The sequence below is a fragment of the Gadus macrocephalus genome, chromosome 4 (assembly GCF_031168955.1).
Source record: "Gadus macrocephalus chromosome 4, ASM3116895v1".
NCBI lineage: Eukaryota > Metazoa > Chordata > Actinopteri > Gadiformes > Gadidae > Gadus > Gadus macrocephalus.
The window spans coordinates 22,005,131-22,025,779 of record NC_082385.1 but is presented as its reverse complement, the minus strand read 5'-3'; the positions used below and the strand labels follow the sequence as shown (position 1 = coordinate 22,025,779).

General features: G+C 49.4%; 1 protein-coding gene across 3 annotated transcripts in view; it reads left to right on the top strand.

The window, feature by feature from the left end:
- The window catches only part of LOC132455141 (copper-transporting ATPase 2-like), a 67,867-nt gene that overhangs the window by 11,409 nt on the left and 35,809 nt on the right, over nt 1-20,649 (top strand). For 2 of the 3 annotated variants that reach the window (XM_060048866.1, XM_060048868.1), the window contains exons 9-18: nt 4,040-4,131; nt 5,865-5,992; nt 6,362-6,516; nt 7,760-7,894; nt 8,781-8,975; nt 10,000-10,182; nt 10,405-10,588; nt 14,389-14,529; nt 17,097-17,239; nt 18,214-18,417. In XM_060048866.1, the coding sequence (XP_059904849.1) occupies nt 4,040-4,131; nt 5,865-5,992; nt 6,362-6,516; nt 7,760-7,894; nt 8,781-8,975; nt 10,000-10,182; nt 10,405-10,588; nt 14,389-14,529; nt 17,097-17,239; nt 18,214-18,417 (1,560 nt within the window). The remainder of the gene's footprint in view (nt 1-4,039; nt 4,132-5,864; nt 5,993-6,361; nt 6,517-7,759; nt 7,895-8,780; nt 8,976-9,999; nt 10,183-10,404; nt 10,589-14,388; nt 14,530-17,096; nt 17,240-18,213; nt 18,418-20,649) is intronic. The other variant, XM_060048867.1, reaches the window with a different exon arrangement.

The window sequence follows — 20,649 nt, the reverse complement described above, 5'->3', positions numbered from 1 at the left end:
ATAACTGATTGTCCAATACCCCACCGAGGTTTCTGGCAGTTGGAGAAGGAGACACAGTGATGTTCTCAACGGTGACCAGCGGTGACCAGCAAGTCCATGTGTTGACAAACTTTCCCTGGGATTAGGAGGAGCTCGGTTTTGCTGAGGTTAAGCCTCAGGTGATGGGCAGTTGTCCAGGTGCTGACGTCCGCAAGACATTCCGATATGCGTGTTGCAATCAGGGCTTTATCAGATGAGGGGAAAGAAAGAAATAGAGTGTCGTCAGCATAGCAGTGATAGGAAAAGCTGTGTGATGCAATTACCGAGCCCAGAGATCTGGTATAGAGGGAGAACAGAAGATGCCCCAGTACAGAGCCTTGAGGGACACCAGTTTCAAGTGTGCAAGGTTTGGACAAGGAGCCATTCCATGTTACTTGATAGGGGCGGTTCATCAGGTAGGATGTGAACCAGGAAAGAGCAGATTCAGCGATGCCAAGTTCGGTAAGAGTGGCAAGGAGGATCTGGTGGTTCACTGTGTAAAATTCTGCGGACAGGTCGAGGAGAATGAGAACCGATGAGAGGGATGAGGCTCTGGCAGCACGGAGGGACTCAGTCACCGCGAGGAGAGCCGTCTCAGTGGAGTGTGCCTTCTTGAAACCTGACTGGTGAGGGTCAAGGAGGTTGTTAGATGAGAAATAGGAGGACAGTTGGTTAGCAACGGCACGTTCCAGTGTTTTAGACAGGAATGAAAGAAGAGATACCGGTCTGTAGTTCTGGATGTCGGTGGTATTAAGAGTTGTTTTTTTGAGGAGAGGCTTTATTCTGGCAGTCTTGAAAGACGCTGGGACAATGCCTGAAGTGAGGGAGGAGTTGTTAAGTGAGGTGAGAAATGGCAGGATGTCGCTTGAGACATCCTGTAGGCGAGAGGAGGGGATAGCGTCAAGGGGGCAGATGGTGGCATGGTTAGATGTTATTATTCTGTTGACTTCGTCAGAGGTAAGAAGGCTAAATTGGGTAAAGACAGAGGAGGGGATGGGAGGAGGGAGAATGGAGGAAGGGATAAAAGAGGAGCTAATGTCCTTCACTTTCTGGGTAAAGTAGGTAACAAAGTCATCAGCAGTGAGGCAGGAAGGTGGTGGGGGTGAGGGAGGGTTGAGGAGGGACGAGAACTGGGAAAACAGTTTCCTGGGGTTTGAGGCGGAGGAGTTGATTTTGTTCCGGTAGAAGGCAGATTTGGTGGTTGACACACAAGAGGTGAAATCAGAAAGAAGGAAAAGATAGTGAGATAGATCATTAGGACAGTCTGATCTCTTCCATTTCCTCTCAGCTGCTCGCAACTTTGTTCTACAAGTCCGCAGAGGATGGGACAGCCAAGGATGGGGGGGTGAGGATCGTGCTGGTCTGGAGTGGAAGGGACATAGGGAATCCAAGGAGGAGGAGAGGGAGGATAGCAGAGTGTCTGAAGATTCATCTGTAGATAGTTGAGAGAATCGTTCGATAGAAGGTAGTGAAGACAGAACAGTCGAGGCAAACGTAGAGGGAGAGGGATTTGAGGTTGGGGCGAGTGGTGACAATGTTAGAACTAGAGAGGAGGGGGAGAGGGTTTCAAGAGGAGAGAAAAATCAACAAAGTGATGGTCAGACACGGGGAGCGGGGTAACGGAGAAAGCAGAGGTGCCGCAGGACCTGGTGAATATTAGGTCAAGCTGGTTCCCGGCCCTGTGTGTGGGAGGAGGAGGGGATAGTGTTAAGGCAAAGGTGGCGAAAAAGTTGGTTGGTTCAGGTGAGTGCAACTTGTCTGGCAGGATGTTGAAGTCGCCGCGGATAACGAGTGGTGTGCCATCCTCAGGAAAGCAGCTGAGGAGGGCATCCATCTCGTCGTAGAAGTCACGGAGGGGACCTGGAGGACGGTAGATCACCACAATGGAGAGCTTGATAGGAATGGTGACAGTGACAGCGTGGAGTTCAAACGCATATCTGGCCAAGTGTTCTAGTGGAAGGACCTGGTAGGACCACATGGGCGAGATGAGGAGTCCGGTCCCCCCTCCTCGCCCGGATGGTCTAGGGGTGTGCGAGAATGAGTATATGGTGGAGAGGGCAGCAGGAGTAGCAGAGTTCTCTGGAGTGATCCAGGTCTCTGTCAGGGCCAGGAAGTGAAGGTTCATGAGGGACACGTAGGCTGAAATCGAGTCCGCCTTCTTGACCGCTGATTGGCAGTTCCACAGTCCTCCCATCACCTCAAGGTCAGTGTTAGCAAGGGTATGTGGATGGCAAAGATTAGACGGGTTACTTCGCCGAGCAGAGGAGCCATGGTAACGCCGTCTACGGGTAGAAATCCTGACAATGATTGAAGTACGACACATAGCTACAATAGGGCAGGTGGCCTCCCCCGGGCTTCCTCGAGGGACTCCCGCAGAGAGACTCCCTTTGTCTTCGTTTGCTGGGTCCTGACGCTACAGCTGACGCTAACAATAGCTAGCCCTTAAATGGGCATGGTAGCTCAGGTAGACTTAGCTCCAGCTATCAAGCCATTTGTTTCCCCTTAAGTGGCAGAAACTATAGCAAGAAGAACGAACTCTTAACTGATCACAACACGACAGGTCTGAATCACACTGTAGTAACAGATGGAAAGTTAGAAAAAAAAATCGTAATTCTAAACACTAGGAATCTTAGTTACCAAACTCACCTACAGCCAGATATGACACAACGTACTTGTAAGACAAAATGTATTATACTGAGTTTACTCAGCTTCCCGACTCTGCTAAATAGGCAGACTTGGCTCCGCCCAGCTATCATCCCTTTTGTTCCCCCTTAAGTGTCAGAAACTATAGCAAGAAGAACGACCTCTTAACTGATCACAACACGACAGGTCTAAATCACACTGTAGTAACAGATGGAAAGTTAGAACAAACAATCGTAGTTCTAAACACTAGGAATCTTAGTTACCAAACTCACCTATTGCCAGATATGACACAACCTAAGACAAAATGTATTTTACTTTCCCTTTTAAGAATCTTGTTTACCCATTGTCTCCCTGAATGTATCCTTGGTAACTTTGCTGCCTGTACTTTCCCATGATCATGCTCTAATATTAAATCCAATATTTCGCTGGCCGACGTGTCCTAAAAATAAGTTTCACTTCATCATATGCTTATATTAAATAACATTTTATTCGACACATATTGTGTGCTACTCGTTTAGAAGACTCATCTGTCCTAGACACAATATCTCGTAAAGAATGGTGCCACGACCTGACCTAGATGATGATTCTACATGGTAAAAGCTAACTAGCAAGCTGATGATATGGCATCATACAGGGATCTTGACCATGTTTTATGCCGTAACATAGTAGGTCAGACCTGAGTTGTTTGTTAGTAGATCATCAACTTTATAGATTGTATAAAACAGAAAAACACGATCATAAGCTTTGTAAACACTGTTATGAGCATTTTATAACCTCATACTTATGAATCATCCATTTCACATTACAAGCTGTGAAATTACATTGAGATTCTAAAGCATAAACAGTACACTTTTATGCGTAAATACAATTCTCTGAAATTTAAGTTCCTTAAATAGATTTAAAAAATCCACTAATTCAATCACATGATTATTATTGATAATAATGTGATGTCATTCTTATTAATAATAATGTGATGTCATTATTGATAATAATGTGATATCATTCTTATTAACGATAACGTGATTTTATTATTGATAATAATGTGATGTCAATCTTATTTATGATAATGTGATGTCATTCTTATTAATGATCATTTTAAATCATTTTAATTAATGGTAATGTGATGTCATTCTTATTGATGATAATGTGATGTCATTGTTATTAATGATAATGTGATGTCATTCTTATCAATAATAATGGAATGTCATTCTTATTAATGATTATTTGATATCATTCTTATTAATGATAATGTGATGTCATTCTTATTAATGACAATGTCATGTCATTCTTAACAATAACAATGTGATGTCATTCTTATCAATGACAATGTGATGTCATTCTTATCAATAATTACCGGCCATCTTCTGCTGGTGTTCAGAGCAAGACGTCCGAGGCCCTGGCCAAGCTGATGTCCCTCCAGGCGACGGATGCCACCGTGGTCACACTGGGCCCAGACCACTGCATCCTCCGGTATCTCGCACGCACGCACGCACGCACGCACTCACTCACTCACTCACTCACTCACTCACTCACTCACTCACTCACTCACTCACTCACTCACTCACTCAGACTCACTCACTCACTCACTCACTCACTCACTCACTCACTCACTCACTCACTCACTCACTCACTCACTCACTCACTCACTCACTCACTCACTCAGACTCACTCACTCACTCACTCACTCACTTAGACACACATGCACTCACTCAGACACACATGCACTCACTCACTCACTCACTCACTCACTCAGACACACATGCACTCACTCACTCACTCAGACACACATGCACTCACTCAGACTCACTCACTCACTCACTCAGACACACATGCACTCACTCACTCACTCACTCACTCACTCAGACACACATGCACTCACTCACTCACTCACTCACTCACTCACTCACTCAGACACACATGCACTCACTCACTCACTCACTCACTCACTCAGACACACATGCACTCACTCACTCACTCACTCAGACTCACTCACTCACTCACTCAGACACACATGCACTCACTCACTCACTCACTCACTCACTCACTCACTCAGACTCACTCACTCACTCAGACACACATGCACTCACTCACTCACTCACTCACTCACTCAGACACACATGCACTCACTCAGACACACATGCACTCACTCACTCACTCACTCACTCACTCACTCACTCACTCAGACACACATGCACTCACTCACTCACTCAATCACTCAGACACACATGCACTCACTCACTCACTCACTCAGACACACATGCACTCTCTCTCACAACCACACACACACAAACAAACACACACTCAGTTTTCCATAGAGCAATGGGCAAAGGTAAAACGTAATACAATTATAATTTTTGGCGGGGAATAATACACACATTTTATTTCCAGGTATTAAATGTCTGGTTATGGGGTTGATCATCATTATGACACAGCTACTTTACTGCCAAGTCACACAGCGCTCCAGTGACTGCGCCTTCTGAGGGCCGTGTTATACACACTGCACCAGCGAGACGGAATGCTTCAACAGTCTGGACCTCCACCACCTTAAAACTCCAAAACCAGTCTTTTACAGTGCTGCTCAGGTTATTCCTCTTCTATATAGATGGGGGTGTAGATCAGTAGGTGATGTGTACGTCTTGGTATGGACATATGTTTAGTCCGTGAGGGGAATGATCCAGGTAGTGAGGCATGCGTTCGTGGCGTAGTTTTAAAAACACTGAAAGCACAACAGTGGTCTGAATCAGAGACCCAGATGGCCAACATCCTCTGTTCACTGTTTTCAAACGGTTATGTTATGTAAGGGTTTACGTCCTCATCCGATGAATGTTTAACTAATGATATAACTGTCATTACAACAGAACGAGTTGTGCACACAGTAGCTGAAAACACAGCTGACTTTTATTTGGACAGCATTTTAATACATTGGATTGTGAACTCTTTACAGTGAAAGTGAAATGTGTTTTTTAAAATGTACAACTGAATTATATGTATGTTGTTATCATGTTGTATGTTGTAATCAAGACTTTACTCCAACACGAGCCGCTTCGCTAGGGCTAACTCGCTAGTGCTAACCCTGTGTGTGTGTGTGTGTGTGTGTGTGTGTGTGTGTGTGTGTGTGTGTGTGTGTGTGTGTGTGTGTGTGTGTGTGTGTGTGTGTGTGTGTGTGTGTGTGTGTGTGTGTGTGTGTGTGTGCGTGGCCGCAGCGAGGAGCAGGTTTTGGTAGAGCTGGTGCACCGGGGGGACGTGGTGAAGGTGTCTCCGGGGGGGCGGTTCCCCGTGGACGGGAGGGTGATGGAGGGCAGTTCCATGGCAGACGAGTCCCTGATCACAGGTAACCCTGGACCTCTGCTCCATCAAGGGGCCTTGTGTGTCGGATCTGGAGAATAATGTTGTATGTTAATCAAGTGAACCCAGCAAGTGTTGTGTGTTTGTTGGAATTAGTTCATTAACTCTGTAACATCTAATCGCTGTCGTTACTCAGACATAAAATCCTTTTGATTTCTTGATTCATTCCTCCTGGGATTCGCTGAGTTTCCAAGTCTTTCGGACAATTCTGTGTCTCTCTGTCTCTCTTCTCTCTCTGTCTCTCTCTCTCCCTCTCTTGTCGCTCTGTATCTCTCTGTCACTCTCTCTCTCCCCCTTCTCTCCCTCCCTCCCTCTTCTCTCCCCCTCTTTCCCTGTTAATTCTCTCCCCCTCCAGGGGAGCCCATGCCCGTCAGTAAGCGGGTGGGTAGCAGGGTGATCGCCGGCTCCATCAACGCCCAGGGGGCCTTGCTGGTGGAGGCCACCCACGTGGGCTCGGACACCACCCTCTCCCAGATTGTGAAGCTGGTGGAGGAGGCCCAAACCTCCAAGGTGAGGCCGTCTGTAGTCTACACCCATCGAAGGCCTTTCACACATTCTCCAGATAATCCCCATTTAGGCTGGATGTGTGAACAAAAATGTAATGTAAAACCCGCAAATCCGGGATAACCTACTGGGCCCCTAAAGTAAAGTCTTTACACCGGGCACCTGGTGTAAAGGCTCTAATTTAACCCACCCGTTTATTAAAGAAAAAAGTCCTACATTGTTGCTCTTGTTTCATGTGTTGCGTTCTTCTTTTCCAGTGAATTTATTAGCAGGCTACACTGTGTCGGGCTGCTATGATGTCACGATGCTTACGTAGCTGCCGCGGTTATCGCCATCCGGCTTAAACCCCACCCTACCTTAAGGGTACTGTCGGTGGTGGAAACACGAGCCGCCCCTAACCGCACCTCACCGTACTGCACCTAACCGCAGCGCTCGGTGGAAACGCGCCATAACCCAACGGCCCCTAGAATAAAGTCTGTAGTTTAACCCAGCGGGCCCCTGGTGTAAAGTCTATAGTTTAACCAACCAGGCCCCTAGAGTGAAGTCTGTAGTTTAACGCAATGGGCCCCTAATGTAAAGTCTGAAGTTTAACCCATTGGGCCCCTGGTGTAAAGACTGTAGATTAACCTGCCGGGCCCCTGGTTTAAAGTCTGTAGTTTAACCCACCGAGCCCCTGGTGTAAAGTCTGAAGTTTAATCCATCGGAGCCCTGGTGTCAAGTCTGATGCATTGATGACTTTTCTATAATGCGACTGGCACGAAACCGGTAGCCTCGTACTTTGCTCTTTTCGTCTGTATTTTGCGTTCTAACTTGTTGCTGTTTTCCACTCTTCTGTTTGTATCGCGGACACGTCTCCCTGCAAAACGGCTCATCCTCACAGAACCTCACTTGTCACCCACGACGTAAAACCGACCTAACCCCTCAGTAAACAGAGAATGTGTCTAGTCAAGTCTGTTGAGGCTTATCTCCAGCGGTGTGTTGCATGTGTGAAAGACCTCCAGCTGGCTGACTTTGTTTCTTTGTACGTCTGCTTATGTTTATCTTTGTCCATCAAGCTGCATGCAGGCCTGCCTTAACATTTTCAGCGCTGAATCACCAAAGTGAAATACGATGTATGAATACGAAGTAATGAAATAGTCTAAATCTCTCTCCATCTACCTTTTTCTCTCTCACCCGCCCCCTCTCTCTGTCTGTCTCCGCTCTATCTCCCTTTCCTCTCTCCCTCCCCCCCTCCAACCCTTACTTCCAGGCCCCTATCCAGCAGTTTGCAGACCGGCTAAGTGGCTACTTTGTTCCATTTATCGTCATTGTGTCCGTCCTAACGCTGCTGGCATGGCTAGCAATTGGCTTCGTCAACTTTGACATTGTCAAAGACAACTTTCCAGTAAGGGTGTTGACAGGGCGGGGATGATGGATGGTGGGGGGGGGGGGGTTCATGACTCGTCTCATGACTCGTCTCATGAAGACAGCCTATGGGCTTTATAAGCGAACTGCATTCAGTTCCTCCCCACCCAGCTAGCATTTACAACCAAGATGGCCGCTTGGTTAAACCTTTTTTACTTTGAACTTAAAGGTGACCTATTATGCTTTTCGACTTTTATGACCTATAAATCTTGTTATAATGATTGATAGTCATGTTTAACCATACACAAAAAACGATGTAGATTTTTGGGAAACTCTTCCTCTCATCTGAGCGCTTTCAGACTTCTCTGTCAACACTCAGTTTCGTCCTTCTCCCCCCCCTTGCCCCCCTCCTGCCAACCCAACTCCGTTGTGATTGGTTACCTTCCTTGGAGCGCGCGCGCGGGCAGATTTGACCAGGCATATGGGGGCGTGGCAGGAGTATGTCTACGTAGATGTTTCCCGGAAATGTGAACAAGTGAAAATAATCGTTGTCCCGAGTGTTTAGCGCTCTGCACAGCCACCCCAGACTGTCAGCAGGGAATACGTTGAAATTAATGTACGTCATTATTTTACACTTTAGTATGGTTAAACATGACTATCAATCATTATAACGTTTATAGGTCATAAAAGTCGAAAAAGCATAATTGGTCCCCTTTAAAGCGAAATGTAACGCATTTTGAAAAAAGATGTGTGGACCCTTATCATGATGACGGCTTGTAGAAATACGTGTGTGTGTGTGTGTGTGTGTGTGTGTGTGTGTGTGTGTGTGTGTGTGTGTGTGTGTGTGTGTGTGTGTGTGTGTGTGTGTGTGTGTGTGTGTGTGTGTGTGTGTGTGTGTGTGTGTGTGTGTCCTTGCTCCACGGCAGGGCTATGACCCGGACATCCCCCGCACGGACGTGATCGTGCGCTTCGCCTTCCAAGCGTCCATCACGGTGCTGTCCATTGCCTGCCCCTGCGCCCTGGGGCTGGCGACCCCGACGGCCGTCATGGTGGGCACGGGGGTTGGGGCGCAGAACGGCATCCTCATCAAGGGGGGGGAGCCCCTGGAGATGGCCCACAAGGTAACAAGCTCTAATGTACACATAGACGCACACGTACATATACACGCAAACACATATCCGTAAACATATTTGCATATGTGAGGAAACAAAGGTTTCCTCACACATCGACGCAGTCGTGAACCTGTTTTGGTTCTGCTTCGGGTTTTAGTGAGCAAACCAATCACAGCCCTTGCTGCTGCATCGCCTCGACGGAAGGCTAACATTTTTGGGAGGCACACGTCAGGCTCTTGGACGCAAGGATGCAAGGAGGGTCCGCAAGGACGTAACGGGTCCACAGCCCTTTAATGTACGCACTTATTGTATGTCGTACTTAGTTATAGTACTTAGTTGTGTAGCATCTTATCCTAGCTATTTCTGTTTACACAGGGAATGGGTTGACCTAGTGATTGTTAGTGCTTGGCCCTTGGTTCTATGAACATCATTACCGTACCGACAGATATGGTTGTTTCATCTTCTTCTGACAAATGTACTTATTGTAAGTCGCTTTGGATAAAAGCGTCTGCTAAATGCCCTAAATTTAAATGTAAATGACATGGTGAGCGGAGAGAGAAAGCAGCCGTCTGATCCCCCGGTGCCATGTTAGTCTGGGAACATCTTGACATCTCGTGTGGACTTATGTGATGCATAGGAGCTGATGGATAAATCAGCGACCGTACTGGACATGTGTTATCTATACTAGAGCGGGCTCCTCTGACCCGCTGAGCTTAGTTTATACTGGGACTCCTCCAAGCGGCCCTCTGGCAAGCAAGGGGAGAGGAACCAGCAGGGGTTAAACATCAACAGCAGCTAGTTCAATCCCCGGCTCCTCCTAGTGTCGAGGTGTCCCTGAGCAAGACGCCTCATCCTGACTGCTCCTGACAATCTGGCTGTCGCCCTGCGTGGTTGACTCCGCCATCAGTGTGTGAATGTGTGAATGAACGGGTGAATGTGAGGCGATATTGTAAAGCGCTTTGAGTGGCCACTGGTTAGGAAAGTGCTGTTTAAATGCATTCCATTAAAAATTCACCCCTGTCCCCATGTTCAGATCAACGTGGTGATGTTCGACAAGACGGGCACCATCACCTGCGGCGTGCCGCGGGTGACGCGGGTCCTGGTGCTGTGGGAGGCGGCCCAAATGCCCCTGAGGATGGTGCTGGCCGTGGTTGGCACTGCCGAGGCCAGCAGCGAGCACCCCCTGGGTGTGGCTGTGGCCAAGCACTGCAAAGAGGTGAGCCTGGGGACCCTTGGGTGGGGGGCCAACCAATGGGACCTCCGTGGGAGGTGGAGGACTCCACGTCTTGTGATCTTTGGCTAGTTACCGGTTAGCTGAGAGAGCTCCACCTTTTCGGTTGCTGAGCGGTTAGCTGAGTGCTACACCTTTTCAACCAAATCCAAACGCTAACACGTTTCCACATCTCCCCCCCCCCCTCCCGTGGGTGTGGTGGCCCAGGAGCTGGGCCTGGCTGTGCTGGGCTACTGCCAGGACTTCCAGGCGGTACCAGGTTGTGGGATCAGCTGCCGCGTGTCCAACGTGGAGCAGCTAGTGGCAGCGGCCCCCGAGGTGGTGGTCCACCTGCAGGAGGCGACCACGGTCAAGGGCCCCCTGACCGCGGGCGGCCAGCCCCGCACCACAGGTAGGTGTGTGTGTGTGTGTGTGTGTGTGTGTGTGTGTGTGTGTGTGTGTGTGTGTGTGTGTGTGTGTGTGTGTGTGTGTGTGTGTGTGTGTGTGTGTGTGTGTGTGTGTGTGTGTGTGTGTGTGTGTGTGTGTGTTGTGGCAACCCCGATCCGACGGAGGAGTTCGAGCCCCACCAGCGCCCTCTCCGCGGGCGGGTAGTCCGTGGGAGATATGTGCCGCTCGGCGCAGCGACGCGGGAGCGCGCATCGAGCGCACCCGCGCAATCACGGAGATGCGGAGCACCCGGCGGAGGGAGACGACGGAGGGTACTTAAGGACCGCACACCAGTCAGGGGAATGCGGCCGAGTTGGAAAGACGCGGTAGGGGGAGATTACCCGGACCCACGCTAACGCCATTACGCCTCTCCCCAGGACTAAGCAGCCGAAGACGCAGGGGATCGAGACGCCGCCCCCCGCAGCAGGACCAGACCCGGAGCGGTGTCCTTTTTTCCAATACCAGGAAGAACCTGAGTTAACCTTTTCGTTACCATTTTTGCATGTGTGGTAATACGCAATAAAAACCGTTGACCCACACCCTGTTTAGTGCGTCTCCTTCGGGAATCTCAGCCGCCGACGATCGGGGTTGCCACAGTGGTGTAGAATGCAGGCAACGCGATCCTTCGGCAACCATGAACCAACCCGGAGACCAGCCCGCAACGCGGGAGGAGGAGATCGAGGTGTTGCGGCGATGCCTTGTCCGGATGGCCGACCAGCTCGCACGGGAACCGCCCCACGCCGCCCCACGAAGCGGCTCACTAAACTGGGACCGGACGATGACGTCGAGGCATATCTCGAGATTTCTGAGCGGCCCACTGCCCGTGAGAGGTGGCGAGGGAACTAATGGTTTTATTCAGCCGGGTGGGGATAGTCCGAGAGATCCTGACGGATCAGGGGTCCTGTTTTATGTCCCGGGTTTTGAAAGACCTCACCAGTCTGTTGCAGATCCGCCACCTCCGGACCTCCGGACCTCCGTCTACCACCCCCAAACCGACGGGTTGGTGGAGAGATTTAACAAAACCCTGAAGTCCATGCTTAAGAAGGTCATGGAAGCAGATGGGAAAAACTGGGACCAGCTGCTTCCGCATGTCCTCTTCGCCATTCGAGAAGTGCCCCAGGCCTCCACGGGATTCTCGCCCTTCGAGCTCCTCTACGGCCGGTGACCAAGAGGGCTGCACGACATCCCCCTGGGACGCCTGGGAGAGCCAACCGTCTCCCCACCGCACCGTCATCGAGCATGTGGAGCAGATGCGGGGCCGGATGGCGCAGATCTGGCCCGTGGTCCGGGAGCACCTCGGACGGGCCCAGCAAGCCCAAGCCCGGGTATACAACCGAGGGGCCCAGCTCCGCACCTTCAACCCGGGGTACCAGGTGCTGGTCCTCGTCCCGACCGCCGAGTGTAAGTTCCTGGCCAAATGGCAAGGTCCCTACGACGTCATCGACCGGGTCGGCGACGTCAACTACCGGGTGCGGCAACCGGGGAGACGCAAGACCATCCAGGTCTACCACATCAACCTGCTGAAGCAGTGGCACCCACCAACAGCCCCTCGAGAACCAGCCTTCCTGTCCCTGTCCGCACGACTACCCCTGCCCGAGGTACCAGTGGGGGAGCAGCTGAGCCCAAGCCAGACCCAGGACATGAAGGAAGTGGTCCTCCAGCACCTCGATGTCTTCTCGGAGCGGCCCGGGAGGGCCGCGACCGTCAGCCATGACATCAGGACGGAACCGGGACTCCGAGTCCGACTCCGGCCCTACCGCATTCCGGAGGCACGGCGGGCCGCCATCAGAGCGGAAGTCATAAGCATGCTGCAGATGGGGGTCATCGAGGAGTCCCACAGCGCATGGTCCAGCCCGGTGGTCCTGGTCCCCAAACCGGACGGAACGTACCGCTTCTGCAATGACTTCTGGAAATTGAATGAAGTGTCGGCCTTCGACGCCTACCCCATGCCCCGCATAGACGAACTGATAGAGCGGCTGGGGCCGGCCCGGTTCATTACCACCCTGGACCTGACAAAAGGATACTGGCAGGTCCCTCTCACCCAGCGGGCCCGGGAGAAGACAGCATTCGCCACCCCCGACGGGCTGTACCAGTACACGGTCCTCCCGTTCGGGGTGCACGGGGCGCCCGTGACCTTCCAGCGGATGATGGACCGGGTCCTACGGGCCCACAGGGAATACGCCGCCGCCTACATCGACGACATCGTCGTCCACAGCAGCACCTGGGACCTGCACCTACATCACCTCCGTGCCGTCCTGGGAGCGCTCCGAGCCGCCGGCCTCACGGCCAACCCTAAGAAGTGCCTTCTGGGCCTCGAAGAGGCGTCCTACCTGGGCTACCGAGTGGGGAGGTGGCAGCGTGAAACCTCAAGAGGAGAAGGTGCAGACCATCCGGACCTGGCCCCGGCCGAGGACGAAGAAGCAGGTGAAGTCATTCCTGGGAGCGGTCTTATCCCAGGTCCGGTCGGGCGAAGAGCACCCGGTGACCTATATCAGCCGGAAACTCCTGGCCAGCGAGAAAGCCTACTCGACCGTGGAGAAGGAGGCGCTGGCAATAAAGTGGACCCTGGCGAAGCTTCGCTACTACCTCCTCGGACGCACCTTCACCCTGGTCACAGACCACGCCCCCCTGAAGTGACGCGCTGGTTGACGCGCTGGTTCTTGGCCCTGCAGGATTACCACTTCCAGGTGGTCCACCGGCCCGGACGCGCACATGCCAACGCAGACGCACTGTCCCGGAGGGACGCCTGCCTAGGCCTATGCCGGGGGGTCCCCGACTTGCAGCTGAGGGTGGGGGTGTGTGGCAACCCCGATCCGACGGAGGAGTTCGAGCCCCGCCAGCGCCCTCTCCGTGGGCGGGTAGTCCGTGGGAGATATGTGCCGCTCGGCGCAGCGACGCGGGAGCGCGCATCGAGCGCACCAGCGCAATCACGGAGATGCGGAGCACCCGGCGGAGGGAGACGGCGGAGGGTACTTAAGGACCGCGCGCGCACCAGTAAGGGGAATGCGGCCGAGTTGGAAAGACGCGGTAGGGGGAGATTACCCGGACCCACGCTAACGCCATTACGCCTCTCCCCAGGACTAAGCAGCCGAAGACGCAGGGGATCGAGACGCCGCCCCCCGCAGCAGGACCAGACCCGGAGCGGTGTCCTTTTTTCCCATACCAGGAAGAACCTGAGTTAACTTTTTCGTTACCATTTTTGCATGTGTGGTAATACGCAATAAAAACCGTTGACCCACACCCTGTTTGGTGCTTCTCCTTCGGGAATCTCAGCCGCCGACGATCGGGATTGCCACAGTGTGTGTGTGTGTGTGTGTGTGTGTGTGTGTGTGTGTGTGTGTGTGCGTGTGTGTGTGTGTGTGTGCGGTCGAACAATGAAGTCACAACTCTTCTCTGTTTTGGCACTGCAATGGTGGAACGGGCTCCCTGCCGATGTCAGGACCGCAGAGTCACTCACTGGCCTCCTCCCTTCCCCCCCGTCGCCCCTCCTCACTTACTCTCCTAAAAACACCCGTCTTATGGACTTATTGTATGTTGTACATCCTGGCACTGAATGTACACGCTTATTGTATGTTGTATATGTCCTGGCATTTAATGTACACAGTTATTGTATGTTGTAAGTCCTGCCACTTAATGTACACACTTATTGTATGTTGTAAGTCCTGGCACTTAATGTACGCACGTGAGATATAAATGCAGTTCACAGTTCAAAGTTTGCACTGGTTCTAACGTTCTGTAATGGTTCTGTAACGCGTTTACTGGCAGGCAGCGGCGGGTCGCACTCGGTGCTGATTGGCAACAGAGAGTGGATGAGGAGGAACGGCCACCACATCGGAGCGGACATCAACGCCGCCATGTCCAGCCACGAGAACAAAGGACAGACTGCCATCCTGGTGGCCATAGACGGTACTGATGCTACTCCTTCTGCTACTGCTACTACTGCTGCTAGAACTACTACTACTACTACTACTGCTAGAACTACTACTAATAGTACTACTACTACTAGTACTACTACTGCTGATAGTGCTACTTCTAATGCTACTACTGCCAGTCCTGCTACTACGACTACTACTGTCAGTACTGCTACAACTGCTACTACTACTACTACTTCTTCTACTACTGCTACTGCCAGTACTGCTATCGGTACTATTTGGATATCCCAGATTAGCGAAATAGACCGAAGAGGATACAGATGTTGGCCATAGACGGTACTGCTGCTACTGCTACTACTGCTACTGTTAGTACTACTACTAATGCTACTAGTACTGCTGCTACTCAGACCCGGCGCCAAGGGCGGGCCAGACTGGGCCGGGCCCGCCCATTTGATGTCTTTGCCCTCGCCCATTTGATGTCTTTGCCCTTGTAAAAATAAAATGGATTTTACTTTTTTATTTTATTTTTTATGCTTAGATATATATGATGTCAGATACTATTAAAAATCTCAAAATATAATTGTTAAACTAAATGAAAAATGTGTAGAAAATAAAGACTATGCGATTGACATATGTGTAAACCTATCACTATTAAGAATGCGTCACACGGAACGACGGCGTTAACCGGCAAATTCAAATTAGTAGCCTAGCCTGCTCTGGTGTTTTAAAAAGAAAATGGATATCAGACGCTGGTTAAAAACTAATGGGCCTACTTATCCGGGAAAAAAACCTGCAGTTACAGCAAGTAGCCGCCATTAGCCCTCTCCTCCGAGACCTTGCCTTTTACCTGACTCCGACCCGAATAGACCAAACTCTGATGTGTTTACCACAGACTTTATTCCTCTGCCCCCGGCGGCGTAAAAGGAAAGCGCAGTTGGCATCTCTCCTCAGCACAACAGCCCCCGCTAAAAAGCCACTGTAAAAGTCGATCGCACAGCCGATTCCTGCCTCTGACACGTTGACTTGCATCATAATGAGCCGAAGATTTGCATTGGCTTTGGCGATTTCCCGTGCCTCCTTTTTTCTCTCCACACAAAGCGTTCTCTCTCCCATTGCACACACGCATGCCCCGGCCACTCCCGAAAACACAGACAGTGTTGGTTCCAACCGAAAAAAATAAAAAATAAACCCAACTTGGACACAGGCCCTGAAGCTATGTAAAGCGAAAATCACTGTGTTATGGTAATTGTTTTGGTAGTTTTTGTCGCTCATTTCCTACAAATTCTGGTGAAAAGAGACAAAGTCTGTTCACAGGCCGACCTCATGGGTCCCGACCGGCGCTTTCATTGGATTATGTGACAATGTTTTGGCCGAGCACATGATGCAATGTTGCGAATGTTTTGTATGTTTATGTTTACTGCTCGACTGCGTGGCGCAGCATATTGCTGTTGGCGTCTGTGGTATTTAATTTGCCGCCGCGCACACAATGCAAATGTGATTAGTATTTGGCTGTGTGTGTGTGTGTTAATGTGTAGGCTATTATTTGCGAACTGCGTGCGTCTTAAGGCAATGCTGTTGTCGGCCATGCTGATGTGTTTGTGCTGCTGTGGACTGTTGCAATTGAGATTTTTTGTAGGCTACACCTGTCTGTCATAATATTGATGCGGTCCCTGCCACAAAATCTACGTGCCCCCTGTATAGATTTGCTCTGGCGCCGGGTCTGTTGCTACTACTACTATTACTACTACTGCGTCTACTGCTACTGCTACTACTGCCATTACTGCTACTACTGCTACAACTACTATTACTAGTATTACTACTATACTAATACTACTACTACTACTTCTACTACTGTACTTCTACTATCGGTACTATTTGGATATCCCAGATTAGCGAAATAGACGAAGAGGATACAGATGTTTTACTATATATTTTTTACTTAAACTAATGTATTACTGAGTTAACTATATATATATATATATATATATATATATATATATATATATATATATATATATATATATATATATATATATATATATATATATATATATATATATATATATATATTGTGGCAGACGCCAGGGAGGAGTGAGGGGAGTGGTAGGTCTGGCAACCTGCTGCCTCCACCCCCAAGCCATATATGGTCTTCCTCCCTCTAACGAGGCAAGCCTGGGGATCGTTAGGCAGGGGTGCTCTAGCTTAAGATGGCTAGCAAACAGACATGTGGGGAAGTTGGGGTTGGAGTTGGAAGAGAAGCTAGGGCTAGCAGAGGACAGGCAGGATCTGTGTGATCGCCTGGCAGTGTGGAACGCCCTGAGAGAGAGAGACAGGTGGAAGGTGTTGGACGGACTGGAACACATAGGAGGTGGATGACCCTTTTTCCCACCCTGGTTTTCATTTACTACTTAATTTACACCCACTGGCCCGCTACTATATATATATATATATATATATATATATATATATATATATATCTCTGTACTATATTTTAGAATAAAGCTGTCCCTATAGGTAAAGTTTTTTCTTAAGCTCTACAGTGAACTTTTGTGTGTGTATGTGTGTGCGCTCTCACATCTGTGTGTGTGTGTGTGTGTGTAGGTATCATGTGCGCCATGCTGGCCATTGCCGACACAGTCAAGGCGGAGTCAGCGTTGGCCATGCATACGCTCCAGAGCATGGGCATCGAGGTTGTCATGATCACCGGGGACAACCGGCGCACCGCCAAGGCCATCGCCGCACAGGTGAACGCTCACGCACACGCACGCACACATACATACACATGGACGGTCTGAATGCATTGCAAAGATGTAAACTTGGAGATGAGTACGTTAGGGATGGGTTGGTCTCGTTTTGGATTGCTTTTGGCATTTTTAATGGGTGTATTGATACTTTCCTATTGGTTTGTCTGTCCGTCTGTCTTTATTTTTTTTATGCCTAGCAATTATTGTCTGCCTGTCTTTCTTTATTTTTTAAGTGGATGTCTGATTATTTGTCTTCATTTGACTTGGCGTTGTAAAGGGGGGGGGTTAGGCAGAACCCAAGTGCACAGACTGGCAAAGGTGACAGGGCAGTCCAAAGGTTTTATTGATCGCACAGATGATCAGGGTCGGGCAGGCAGAGTAAACGGGGACAGGCAAGAGTTAGGGAACCGGCAGGCAATCAGGTAGACTGGGGGTACCGTCGGCGGGCGGGTAGTCGGGCAGGCAAGGGGTCGATATCAGGAGGGCAGGCAGGCAAGGAGCTGAGAACAGGGGAGCAGACAGGCCGGCAGGGACTCGACAACAGGCGGGTGGTCAGACAGGCGAGGGTTCGGTAACAGGCAGGATCAGCGTTGGAGGAACAGTTCTGGAGTTGCGGGAAAGCTCGGAGTATCGAGAGACGATCTGGCAGAGACTGATTCGAGAGAGAGGATTTATATAGAGGGAGCACTGGTGAAGGTGGTTGAGCTAATTCGGTGAGATCAGCTTGGCGGGCAGGTGAACGGGAAAATCAGGAGCGGACCATGACAGACTTATTGTCCGTCTGTCTTTCAGTTTTTTTAATTGTTGTATTGATCATCTGCCTGTCTCTCTCTCTTTAGTTTTTATAATCAATGCATTAATTGTCTTCCTGTCTGTCTTTCAGTTAGTTCTTTCGAATGGCTGAATTAGTTGTCTGTCTTTCAGTTTGTTTCCCTGAGCCCCTGACTGTGCGTGTGTCTCCCCGGACCCCCCAGGTGGGCATCAGGAAGGTGTTTGCGGAGGTGCTGCCATCCCACAAGGTGGCCAAGGTGCAGGAGCTGCAGGAGAAGGGGCTCTGCGTGGCCATGGTGGGGGACGGGGTCAACGACTCGCCCGCCCTGGCGCGCGCCGACGTGGGCATGGCCATCGGCACGGGAACCGACGTGGCCATCGAGGCCGCCGACGTTGTCCTGATCCGGGTGAGCTCGGGAACGCCGTTTTTCATACTTTCGTAACAATATTTGCATTACTAACTGTCGAGTTCTCCTGGCTTTTCTGACTCAATGTCTGCCTGAACAGGTAAAATGGCTAAGAGCAAAACATAGGACGCAATACACAACTCTTTTCCTTTGGACAAATATTCCCTCTTTTATTTTCCAAGTTTTCAAAGGTTTCCACCTCGTCTTCCTTAAAGGGAAACTTTGCCCATTTCCATTAAGCTTTGTATCGTTAGAAACCCACTCATATTTTTGAATGGTCGTGCATCATTCCCTTATTTTCTGGAGAGACTGGAGAGATCTGTATCGATCTCCAACACTTCCTGTTTAAGATGACACAATATGACGATTTTTGCGTAGAAGTAAATAGGAAGTGTAAGAGGGGAGGATTCTCGTAAGACTACAAGCACTAGTAGGGGGGTGGGACCCACTGACGCTACAGACATTTTAGAGCAGTGCCAGTGGGTGGGACTTCACCAGCAGAAACTAACATCCATAGAGTCTGAAGCTAAGCTAACAGAGGCTGTTGATACAATGGCGGAAGGTACTGGAACTCAAATACTATGTTTACTTGTTTTAAAAATGGCATAATATGTCTCCTTTAAAGAAAGGACAGCTGATACAAAAAAGGCGCCCATTCATTCCTATGAAAACTTCTCTTCTTCTGCTTTACCGTTTCTCTCACCGTCTTTACCGTAAACTTCGTCAGTGGCATGTTGCTTTAAGTATTGCAGCCGTAAAGGATTATGGGATACCTCTATCTCCTTTACTTGCATAAAGGTTGCTCAGATATAAAACTATGCTAAAGGAGGGTTGAAGGATGCATCAAGGCTCCTTTCCTAAGCATTTTTTTAATTCAAACCACCTTTCCTCCAAGTATTTCTGGGTCATCTTGTTAGGAAAGGAAATTTCCTATGCAAACAGGAGAATTCTTAAAGGCCCCATGAATCGAGGGACCATGGACCTATTAAAAAGGGTCCACATCCCGCTAAAACAGCTGCAATACCAGGCTTGGCCGCTGAGCACTGGTGGATTGCGGAAGTATGCACTGCTCCGGGGGCCCGTGTTCCAATACCCGTACTTCCATGAGTATACTTAAAGGATACGTACTCACTAGGGATGGGCATAATTAATCGATGCTCGATAATTGATCGTTAAGAAATGCGTCGATCAATTTATATTGTTATCGATTAAAAGGACGTTGTGTTGCATACTGTGAGTCTTGAAGCATTTAATTGAATATAACCCTGCCGACTGGTGGAAAGTGAATGGAAGAAGGTTCCCCAGGCTGTCAAAGTTAGCGCGACAATACCTCTGCATCCCCGCAACTTCGGTCCCGTCAGAGCGGGTGTTTTCTGCTGCTGGACTGACAGTTACAAGGCTGCGTTCGCGTCTGACCCTCGAGCATGTTAACATGCTTATATTCCTAAACAAAAATATGTAGGCTGGAGTTACTGTATGCTATGGACGACAGTCACCACCGTATGTGAGTCGCTCTTTTCTTTCTTAATGTGTTGACTCTCGCTCCGCTTGGTGCCTCTTGGAGTCGTTACATTTTGCCAAAACTGTGATATTTTAGCAACAAGTCCAGCCTTATATATGTTCAATAAGGTATTGCTTTTAGATAGACTAGTTCATGCAATTGTTTGTAAATGGGTGGCTCATCTTTTTGTTGCGAGCCTTTTCCGCGCGCCGGCTGCAGGCATTATATGTCGGCCTTTCCCCCCCCTTTTTTTTCATAACAGTTATACAGTTTAATGCCCACTTTTAGCCTACTGCCTTTGTTTGATTATTGTTGTCCGATAAATTCGCTACTTATTGTAATTGGAATAGGCTACAGATTTAGTCTTGTTGAATCGTTTCCAAACCTTTAAGAGCGCCTGTAGGCGCATTGTTCGGACTTTACGAGCGCCGCATAGGCCTATAACCTATAATGCCTGTATTTATTATTTTAAAACTGTTAAACAGTTGTAGGTCTTCAAGTTAACTGTATTGTATTAATTTTGGCCCATACATTATTGTTGGAATAAAGATTTTATTGATAAAAACATTAGAAAAAAAACAGAAAAAAGTTAATGATTAATCGATAATTGATCGATAACTCTAGCGATGCTCGATCAAGAAAATTTCTTCAAATGCCCATCCCTAGTACTCACTCAGTGCGTTAATTTTTCAGATGTGAGTGCTCCATGGTGCACTAACCGGAAATTACGA